This window comes from Symphodus melops, assembly GCF_947650265.1.
Source record: "Symphodus melops genome assembly, chromosome: 6".
In the NCBI taxonomy this organism is placed as follows: Eukaryota; Metazoa; Chordata; class Actinopteri; order Labriformes; family Labridae; genus Symphodus; species Symphodus melops.
The window spans coordinates 5298302-5309982 of NC_136696.1; the positions used below are offsets into that span (position 1 = coordinate 5298302).

General features: G+C 39.2%; 1 protein-coding gene across 2 annotated transcripts; it reads left to right on the top strand.

The window, feature by feature from the left end:
* Positions 1-995: 995 nt before the first annotated feature.
* On the top strand, positions 996-6176 carry b3gnt9 (UDP-GlcNAc:betaGal beta-1,3-N-acetylglucosaminyltransferase 9). Of its 2 annotated transcripts, none has more exons than XM_079345603.1 (9): positions 996-1256; positions 2149-2247; positions 2502-2607; positions 2712-2831; positions 3508-3876; positions 4296-4537; positions 4629-4884; positions 4971-5963; positions 6093-6176. In XM_079345603.1, the coding sequence occupies exons 3-8, from the start codon at positions 2512-2514 to the stop codon at positions 5313-5315; spliced, it is 1428 nt and encodes a 475-aa protein (XP_079201729.1). In that variant the 5' UTR covers positions 996-1256; positions 2149-2247; positions 2502-2511; the 3' UTR covers positions 5316-5963; positions 6093-6176. The 2 variants fall into 2 exon arrangements, with proteins under 2 accessions (XP_079201729.1, XP_079201730.1); XM_079345604.1 differs by having other exon boundaries at positions 3511-3876.
* The last annotated feature ends 5505 nt before the right edge of the window (positions 6177-11681 follow it).

Below are 11681 nucleotides of genomic sequence, written 5' to 3' on the forward strand. Positions count from 1 at the left end.
ACGTTTAACTGATATATTTGTCAGCTCAGCATTTCTGTAACCCTTATAGTTGAAGAGAGCAATTTTCTGTGTGGTTCTGAATGGAAACATATTCACTCTTTCTATAAGTGCAGCTACATGGTTCAGTAAAGAACCTCTGTGCTCGTAAATCCCTATCACTGCTGCTTCTGCGGTGTGTGTGTGTGTGTGTGTGTGTGTGTGTGTGTGTGTGTGTGTGTGTGTGTGTGTGTGTGTGTGTGTGTGTGTGTGTGTGTGTGTGTGTGTGTGTGTGTGTTTAAGCTAGAGAGATGTTTCAATATAGAGAAACTTTGGACTGAGTTTTGAATAGAACAGTATACTCTCAGTTTAATATTTTCTGTCTAGGAAACATTTTCCACAAACTTTAAAATGTAATATGAGTCTTGATCTCCTAATTCTTTAAGGAGACAGATAATGGAAATAAATGACTGATGGTTATAACCTGAACTCTACAACCTGCCATCTTTTTTATGCCCCTGTTTTCTTTCTTCTTTTCCTTCCATCCTTAGTTGCTGTGTTGGCATCTGGCTTGAAGTAGTTCCAGTTTAAGTCACGTGATCGGGTTATGGTTTTAGCATGAACATGATGCGTTCAGGTGCTCTTGGTGATTACTTTTTTTTTTTTTTTTTTCCCCAAATACATGCTCTGTAATTCTCTGATGTAGCATAGTGACTTTATAGGAGACTAATGGGAAAATGCCAAATGCGTATGCTAAGCCTTAATGAGATAAAAAATACACACTGTATATTAAACCCAATAATATTGTTTGATAAAGTTTTGTTTTTTCATAAGCTTCCTTTGTGCTTCACATTCCTCACTGTTTAAACAGAGATTTAAATCTTGAAACTGAAGACAAGCACATGGTCTTATTATATGTGTAGCCTACAGAATAGATGGATCTATATTTAATCAACATTAAAGTAACATTCACGTTCTCCTTCATCGGGCACATTTTCGGCTTTTCCTTTAACACATAAAGGCAACGTACAATGAACGCTGCTGTCTGTGCTTCAGAGCAAAGTAACGGAGACCAATAGAAACAATTTTTTGTTGTGTAAATCATATTTAAAGTCATTCCTCGCAGTCACACTCCCACGAACACATCGTGCCCTCTCCTCTTCCCTCATTGGATATTTTTTTCTGCAAACTTGGGAAATCACTTCAGACTGAAGTCTGTGTTGCGGTTTTAAACATCCACAGAAGTTTTTCCAGTCTGAACTCCTCCTCCGTCCCGTCTGGTAAGTTTGAATGACTTGCACCTTTGAAGAGACATATATGTGCAATAATGATTAAATTAGGAAGTCTTGTTGATTCGGTGAAAAATGCTTTTCAATGTGTTCAGCGATAAAAAAAAAACAAATAAAAAAATAAAAAAGATAGTACCTGAACGTTTCTGTGTAGACTGCATGAAGTTGGCGACAATATGCTTGACATGCTTTTTAAAGGAGACGAATCGTTGCGATGTGCAATCATAAACATGTTTCCTTCTTCTTCTTCTTCTTATTTTTGGATTTCTTACATTGTCATGATTGTTAGGACACAGTGTTCTTAGAAAGTTTTGGTACCCATCATGTTCACTTACATAAGACAGACACTCCCCCTCCTCAAACCGGGTTATAAATCGATGCACAAATTCGTGTTGAAGTTAAGTTAAATCATTCTGGATCACTTTAAATTCATGTTTTTGTTTTTTTGTTTTTTCCTGCAAAAGTTGCACATTCAGAGGATTTCAAGTAGGTCAAACTTTGCTTCAAACTCACCAAATTCTTCTGCTTTTACATTTAATGACCAAATTCTAACTGAAAACCATGTTTTTTACAAGTCCTGTAGTCAAAGGGAAGGAAGAGAAGATGAGAGATTATTGGTCTCTTCTGCCTCAAACGTTCCTCTTTTTTTTTGCCAAAGGAACATATTTTTGTGACTTTATACACCACGCAGAAAGATCATTTGATTGCAGTGGACATGTTACAGAAATGGTTTCACAATCAGATTATACACTTTCATTTAGCTCTCTGTAAATCCAGCCAACAAAGGAATGCTTTTGTGAATTTCACACATCACTTTCTTTCCTTATTTTGTGTCTGTTGAATAGATATTTGACTCCTGTATATTGTTGATTTGTATTTCCAGGACTCCCTGAAGCATTGCTTCGAAGGTTGGAGAGAGGTGAAGAGGATGGAGTCAGACATTGTGGACGTACATCCAGTGACATGACCAAATCACTCTAAGGTGCTTTATACCAACTCTATTCCCTGTGGAGGGCCTGATCAACTTGTTTGAGGGATTTTGTGTAATGCATCAGAGAGGAAGAATTATATCTCCACATCTCTCTATTAATTTCGGCAGAGAAACCTGCAAATTCAATATGTCTCCAACCTCTATTTTCCAGTCCGGACTCTTTTCTGTTGCGCACTCTAAACTGTGTCCTTTACAGTTTAAACTCATGCTTTCCTGTTCAGTCACTAACTCGTGTCATTTTCTAGAAGGAGGAAGATGGTGACGGTACGGAGGCTCCTTCATGTGAAGGGAGATGTGTTGTGCACCATGCTGCTGCTGGTGCTTTTCTGTCTGCTGCTCTACGTCCGCCAGGTAAGGATGAAACCGATCACAGCATAGCGAGTGGAAGATTGAGACTTTGGTGAACAATTGAAGTAACACAAAATCATTCCAATAAACCCTACCCATGTTTTCAGGTCATACTCTCCTCTGGGTGGGACAGACCTGAGTGGAAGCTGGAAATCCATGGGTCTACCAGCTCAAGCAGGAACCTGCTGGGTGCCAGCGGGGCCAAAATAGGCCAGGAGTCTCCAGAGGTATGACCTGATCTAATTAACAATATAAATGCATCATCCAATAATAATAATAATATAATATATAATAATAATAATGATAATAATATTGGATAATAAAAATAATAATCCAATGATGTGTGACCATTCAAATCTCCATTGATATATTCTTACTCCATTAGTTACTTTACCACAACATGAATCTGGAGGAAAAGCAAGACAAAGCATGTCAGTATACTGGAGTCAAATCGTGTTTGTTTGAAGTGTAAGGTATTTTAGAAAAAAGAAATGTGTCACTTGTGAACAAAATAATGAAGATCTTGTATCCAGTCTTAATGTTGGTCCTAAATATAGGAGAATGCTCATGCCATTTGTAAGCAGTGGATGCTGTTTGGCTCATTGAGAGACAGAATTAAATGAAAATAACAAGCATTATCAAAGATCTGCACAGGAAGTGTTGTATGAATGATTAAACTACAAGCAGAGTACATCATTGAATGTATGCACTATGTCTTATTTATGTCAGCAGATGGCCAGTTGGCTGATTCACAGATGGTCCAACACATTTTATAATCAAATAGGAAGAGATTAACAAGAGGCAGTATAAACAGACATTATGGTACTATTTCACTGTCCTTATTAATATCATGTTTTGAGAAATGTCATCTGTCTTTTGCATCATTTAATTTCTCCTAATCAGCAGTTGCCATCCAGGCCGTCAGAGCCAGGGCTTCCTGCCTGTAAGCCCCAATCGAAGTCGAAACCTCCGCAGCCAAAGTCCAAACCTCAGGTCAAATCCAAGGGGAAATCCAAGTCTCGACGGAAGAATGTCGCTCCGACTAAAGCCGCTAGAAAGCCCCTGCCCACGTTGCCACCATTTGACTTTGAGAGCTATCTGAGAGATAAGGACAACAGACACTTCAATCTGCTCATAGACCAGCCAGAGAAATGTGTCATCAGAGGAGCAAAGCTGGAAGAAGGAGGAGGACAAGGAGCAAGTGATGAGTCGACTGCTCCCTACATGCTGATTGCAGTGAAATCTGTCGCTGCAGATTTTGAGAAACGTCAGGTAAACTAGGTCAAGTTGTCTGAATGTCTGTGCAACAAAATGACGTCACTTTTGCCACATTCAGCAGCATATATATATATATATATATATATATATATATATGTGTGTGTGTGTGTGTGTGTGTTATGTCTTTTAATTTATTGTGTATTATGCCTTATAACTTATTTTGTTATTTTATTTCACTGGACAGCACTTGGGTCAGCTGTGGTTGTTTTTAAAGTGCTTAATTCAATAAAGTTGGATTGGATATATTCAGCTGTTTTCTTTGGATAACAAACAAGAGCATATAGAACAGTAATGTGACTTGTTGCCCTCTAATGGACAACAGATGAAATGATCCAAGTGTAACATGTATTCACTTTATCAGAATTTATGGTTAAAAAAAAAAGAATCCCTTCTCTATACTTAATGATCTTTAGGTGGTCCGTCGCACCTGGGGTAGAGAGGGACTTTTCCAAAATGGTGTGTCCATCCGTACTGTGTTCCTGCTGGGGGTTCCCAAGAACCGGACTGCTCTGCCTCTGTGGGACCGGCTCTTGACCTACGAGAGTCAAACCTTCAGGGACATCCTGCTGTGGGATTTCGACGACACCTTCTTTAACCTGACACTGAAGGAGACACATTTTTTGAAATGGATTAACAGTAGCTGTCCTCAAGTCAAGTCAGTGCTTATCAAACTACATCACGAGTTTCTCTAACATGAAGCCTTTTTATTCCTCATCTGGAACTAATATTTGTCTTCTGCCACACAGGTTCATCTTCAAAGGTGATGCTGACGTGTATGTAAACATTGAGAATATACTGGAGATGCTTCAAGGTCGAAAGCCTGAAGAAGATCTGTTCGTCGGGGATATCATTATTAATGCTAAGCCAATTCGCCGGCGCAGTTCAAAGTACTTTGTACCAGAGTTTGTTTATGGAGGAGTTTTATACCCAAACTACGCTGGAGGAGGAGGCTTCGTCATGTCAGGACTCACGGCTCTAAAACTAAGCTCTTCCTGTCAAAAGGTAACTCAGAGTTGGGACACTTTTGATAATTAACAACGTGTCCTTCAAATTCTGTGATTGAGTTTGTTTGTTTTTTTCACTGATAGGTGGAGTTGTTCCCCATAGATGATGTCTTTTTGGGGATGTGCCTCCAGTTGATTGGTGTCAAACCATCACGCCACCAAGGCTTCAGGACCTTCGGAATCCCCAGACCATCTGCGGCGCCACACCTCCAGACGTTTGACCCCTGTTTTTACAGGGAGCTCATGGTTGTTCACAGCCTCAGCGTTCCTCAGATCTGGCTCATGTGGAACCTGCTGCACGACCCCAATCTGAGCTGCCACAACAGGACCAGCCAGACATCCTGGCCTTTCAAGTGGAAAGGAAAGGTAGGAGAAACAGAGGTACAAGAGACGGATTACGGTGGGAAGCAGGTGTTTGTCACGCATTAGAGACTCTCTGCAGGGATCTGCACGAGCTTCAGTGAGTATAAAATTATTATAAAGCAGGATCTACGGCTTACTTGAAAGGCTTGTGATGTGTTCAAAAGCACAGCTGAGTCATATGAGACTTTATCTAAGCCGGCAGATCATCTTTGAGGAAATGAATTGGCAAATGCCACATGTGCACCAGATTTTCAGGGAGGAAACCTAACGAGAATTTAGGCTTAAGCCATCTGTGGGTTTTCAGATGGTTTGTTTGAACAAGCATGCAGCAGGTCTTTGATTTGCTAAGATTATTGTGTGATGATTTACCTCTCACTGGGATCTTGAATGTGAATCTTTGGAATGTATTGTGCTCTAATTGTTTACACAGAGTAAGTGAAAGCAAAAAGGACATCATGAAATGTGGTTAACTGGTTTAGCTCCATTCGTACATGAATGTCATCACATGGTTGTTGTTTTTTCTTCCACTAATTTGTTTTCTCTCAGTGGGTAGCTTTTTGTCATCTGTTTGTGTATTGATAATATTTTATTGTCTCTGTTCTTTTAATGTCATGTTTTAATGTGTTTTCTGTTGGGACCCCCCTTGAAAACCAGATGGTACATCTCGAGGGGTTTATTCAAATTAATAAAAGCTTCCAAAGAATGTATCTGTGTGTGTGTGTGTGTGTGTGTGTGTGTGTGTGTGTGTGTGTGTGTGTGTGTGTGTGTGTGTGTGTGTGTGTGTGTGTGTGTGTGTGTGTGTGTGTGTGTGTGTGTGTGTGTGTGTGTGTGTGTGTGTGTGAGAGAGAGAGACCATAACGTTGTCAGCAATCACTCAGTCAGTAGACCGTGTGGACACCATCTGAATGAGTGTAAAGACTTCAGAGACGTGAATCACTCGTACCTCGCGCTGCTGGATAAAGGCACAAATGGACTGTTGAATTGTCTGTTCCCTGGAGGAGCACTGAAAGAAGCCTAAATGGAAACCAGCCGCACAGAGGGAACCAACCGGGACCACAGCACACACACATACAAAACATCTGCTGAATGTTTGTGGAAGAGGCTGGTATACGAGGTGTCAGGCATGTGTGCTTTCATGTGAACACTTTAGCTTTCATTACATGATTGTTTTGAATTATCACATGTTGTCTAAAAGTCGTGTTGTCTCTTTCTTGTTGTGTTCAAATGTTCAATATAAAAAAAAAACAACTGCAAGTTTGTTTGCTACAGTCAAAAAACATTTATATGCATCTGCTTTCCAAGACTAAAATAGAGACACAGTTATAAGTAAACTACTGTGGCTACAAACAGCCACACATTGTGCTTCACTATAACAAGGACAAAAGATATAACCCATGTGTATGATTTGATCCAACTAAATCAATCTGTTCCACCATAACATCAGTCTTGCTTTGGATTAGCAATCACATTATCTCAGATTTGGCTACGCGGTCATCCTAAAGTATTTATTGGCACATTAGCAGTCCAGGAAACAACATGATGTCTGAGATGTTTTGGTAAGTAAAGGAAGATGTTGCACGCTCAGTGTAGGGCGGCACAAGAGTCTATAAGATAAATACAACAACTGGTGAATGTGTGTAGATGAGCGTTTTAGCTGGATTGATTAATAAAAGGTATAAAAAGTAAAATTCTGAATATGAATATACATAAGTCAAATATATAGAATTAAATTGTGGAGTAATTACTTCCTATGAAGAGAGTTCAGTCAAACTCCCTCTGGATTTGTTGATCTCTGCTCTGTGTTCACATTCAGCTTAATGTTTCAGGCTAAAACTTGTTTCCTACATGTTTTGCTTTTTTCATGCGCACCCCTGCCTCAGACCAGAAGCCCTACCAGCATGTGGGGGAAGGGCGAGGCCCCCACACATTAAGGGAAGCTGTCTTGTCATAGTAAAGGAGTGTTGATGCAAATGGATGTGTTCCGATAGGGTACTGGGGGTTTCGTGGGCCCTTCCTGAAATCTGATTGGCCACCCCAGGTGCCACCCCAAAAATCCCAAACTGTGATTGATTGGCTATAATTTCCATGTCAGAAGCAAGACTTTTATAAAAACCAACTAAACATTGCTCAAAAAATAAGGAAATGTGTTTGGTAGATTGTTTCTTTTTTTGTAACAATGCTTCTCTGCATTACATCTGTATATTACAAGCCTGTATATTTACATTTTAAATGGTGCCACATTTAGATGGAACATGCATTTGTGGGTTGAGCAGCAGAGCTGAGTTTGTGGGTTGCCCCATAGGTGCAGCGATAGCTATCTCCCGGTCCCCTCCACACTTTGATTCAACTACCATCAGCAGCGCCTGTTCCTTGTGCCTGTGGTTCAACTAATCAGAGCTGATGTCTTTTAAGCCTTCAATTAAGGTGATGATTGAAGGCTAGGTAAGTCCGTCCCTCCAACTCTGAATCGTGATTAATCAGCATTGTTAATTTGAACCAGACATGAGTGATCAGGATACTTGTTTGGGCCCCGTGCTGCATTAAAAAAGGGAGCAGCATGGATCACAGAAATCTTGATTCTCTGAAAAAATAAATAGCGAATTCAAAGAAAAGAGCAACTTACACAGCAAACTATCATGGAAGTACATGAACACTTCAAGACTATAATAACAGCCAAATCAAACACCTCAGCATCAGAAAAGACAAGACAAGCAGTTTGGCAAGCGATTGTAGACAAATGTGTAAGTGTGAGGAATATGTACAGGCTAAGAAGTTATTGCTGTATTAAGCAATGTGTATATTTAATTATTAGTGTTTACCTAACTTTGTATGTAATGAAAACAACTAAATTAATAAGTTTCTATCATGAATGAACCATATTATTTTCTAAAGCTTCTGGGCCTACTAATTGGCCAGTGAGCTTTTTTTTTTTCAATTTCAATATCAAACCCTTATGTCAAGCAAACTTGGGAACAAATAGTCTAAAATGAAACAAAAGAGCATCATTTAGTGTGGTAAATGAATATAATTAATGCCATGTTGTTGAATTGACAAAGGTCCCAGTGTCACTATATCTATAATCTTTCATTTACGGGACCAAAGGTTCCAGACGTCAGCCCTGCTGAGGAGCCTGAGGAGCTCTTAGCTCAAAGGTTCGTAGGTGAACTTCGATAAAGGTTTTTTTTTTCACAATTGGTGATTTAGTTAACTATTGTGACATTTTGCAAGAGTTGGACGTGTAATCTCTTTGTTGCAGCCCCCACCACTTGTGCATTAAATCAGTCCATTCTTTTATGGTAATGCTGAGCCACAACAACCAGCAGAACCTGGCCCCTCTCGCTCTGCTAGAGATGGAGCAGTGAGTACTATTCAGTATGGCCTGGACGTACTGGTTTACGGTTTGAGATAACTATGCTTGTTCTGTTTCTGAAAACACGTGAAGGTTGGTGATAGTTGTGGGAGAAACAGGCTTGAAGCTGTGATGCTTCCTCCTGTCTTTGTTAGGTAATATTTAAGGGGAAATTAGCTTATCTGCTTATGTGACCAAATGTTGAATGTTAATGAGCCAAAGGCCAGCTGCCTTTTGTTCTAAAAGTAATTTAATAAATACTAAGAGTTGCTCCGAGTTACACAGTTCGAAGAACAGAATCTTAGGATTCGTAACTATTCACAAAGCGTCTTAGCCCTGAAGAGGGCTCCTCAGGTGTAAACCTGGTAGGAGTTATGAGGAGAACAGGAGGAAGACTTTCTCAAGTTGAGTAGAACATGGAGAAATATTCTTCAAACACAAATATATTATTCTTGACTCATAGTTGGGCCTATTATTTATGCACACATTACTGTCCATCTCACTTTTTTCAGTACAGTGAGACATTACCATCCAATCACTGATGAAGGCTCTTCACATGCTGATATAACTATCTGCAGAAGTTGGCATGTGATTTCAAACAATTTGCAGGCTATATACTTTTAAAATACGTCTTACATGGCAGTTTGTTAAGTTTTCCCTCATAGATATTAACTTGCCTACGTGCTGGTTTACTGTTCCTGCCATCATGAAGGGCTGGAAGGACCGGGTGCTCACACTGGGCTATGCTTACTCACTAAAGAAGCGATACAGCCAGGGAATCTTCAAGGACAAGAAAGCAATGCTTCACCACAGGGTCTCATGAGTCAGTGCTCAGTGCAAATGGTCGATCTCACTGCACATACCCATTATCACCAAGAGAACTTTTTTTTTTTTTTTTTCCCCGAAGAATCACAGCTTCTGAAAAAAAAAAAAAAGTGTGATACCTAGCAAGGGATCAATCACCTCCTCACTAAGATAGCATGTTCTGTCCCTTCCTTGCAGAGTTGCTCTGAGAATGTTCCTAAATCAGTCCTGTGTTAAAAATCCTTACACAAACTTTTAAGACAAGTTAGGAGGTTTCTGAGAGGATTGACAGGATGTTTGTGAATATGATCAATCAGAACTCAAGTCAGAATCATTAAGGGTATAATACATTAGAAGCAGATTTCCTACTTTCTAAGAGTAAAGCTGTCTCGGTTCCTTTGTGACTAATGAAAGTACAATTCTGCCAGGCTTCCATACAAAACAGATGTTGAGGTTGAGCCCAAAGTAAAGAAAAAAAAAAGTGCGAGTTTGTATTCGAGTTAACTAAGAAATGAAAAACCTCCCAATCTTTTTCACATCCACATTTTTTTATTGTTTTTTTGTTCATATCCTGGTTGCACACACAAAAGATGGACTGTTAATGAACAGTGAGCATTTGATTTCATTTATGTCCAAATGTTGCATTGGAGAGGTCAGAGATCGCACAGCAGCAGCTCATCTCATCACCTCCCATAAAACACAGTTAAAAGTATGATTTGCAAAGCTTTCAGTCGTCCTCATCCTTCTCTTTGCACTACATGGTTTTGTTATTGCCAGTTTTTCTGTGGACATGCTGAATAAATCTACTTATGTCATCATACACAAAGTTACAGTATTCAAAATATAAAACGCCACATTCCAATGAATTTCACAATTTTTAATTAATGTTTGACTGAATGTATAACTGACCTATTTCCAGAAATAGGTTTAAAATGTCCACCAAAAAACATTCTGGGGAGAAGCAAGACGGGCAACAGAACATAAGGTACCAATAAGAGACAGTAAAAAGCTTTAATATGAGATTATCAATACACTGAACTGAAGCTGTCCATTATAAATTACAACAATCTGTTTATGACAATCATTCATTCCTGCATTCGACAAAATAATACAAAGAAAATGCAAAAAAAGTGGAAGTTTAAATCCACGCAGACCTCCTGATTTCACTTGTTTTTCCTCACTTTAACATTTTAGAAAAACAAGATATGTGATATATCCACCTGAGTTTGGGTGAGATTAACTCCCCAGCACCCTAACGCTATCTTCTCTCTCAATAACAAAACATTTTCACAACGCTGACCGTCTATAACAGTGGGGTTGGGTTTACCAAAACTAGGGTGAGGGGTACAAATCTACGATATACTAAAGTGTATAGTTCCAGGTCTGTGTTTTTGGCTGAAGCGTCTTGATTTGTTTCCATAATTGCCAGTTCTTTCCCATGGCAGCACAGCCCAAGGAGGCTTTAAGGACTTTTTTTGTATTTAAATTCAGTTTGGATAGAATCAAGACATTTTGGAGTCCCTAAAGTCCCAAAGAGTAAGAAAAAAAAAATTGTGTGCACAACATTTTTTTTTTTTTCAATTTTTTTGGGACTTCATGTGCGCTGTAAGAGAGGTTCTCATCCGTTTATAATATAAATCTGCTGCATGCAGCAATTACTTTAGGCACAATATAAGTTTTTACTGGTGGTTAAAAGGTGCACACTGTTCTTGGTTTTCTCGTAGTGTGCTCCGTGTTTCTTAAAGTTATAAGCACATAAAGCATGCACAACAGAAACTAAGTACAATAAAGAAAATAATATTGGTGAAAAATGTATCCTTGTTTTGGGAAACCCGACCCAACGAGCCGTTTATCGTTCTCTACAGGTAACAAAAAAACTGAAAATGGCTGAGACGGCCAAATACACGTTAGCTTGTTGCTAATGCTCAGTGACACGCACACACTGTACAATGACACAGCTCAAATGCAATCTCAAATTGTATTTACAAGAAGATTCCTTTTTACAGAGGAGATAGAGACAGAAGTCAAAGACAGGCTCGGTGGGAGATGAGGCACAATGTTCAACAGTTTTGTTTCTTTCTTTTTTCTCAACTTTGCAGAAAAGCAAGTTTTAGGGAGATGTTTGAATATAGCTTTCATTTTATATTATAGGTTCATCCGTTTCCCCTTTTAATGCAAGATGCAGATAGACCAGGCGATATAGGGAAACTTTAAGTTTAAAGTTCATTAGACATGCTGGACAGCCATCTTCAAAATCTTAAAGCTGGAAGCCTGATGAA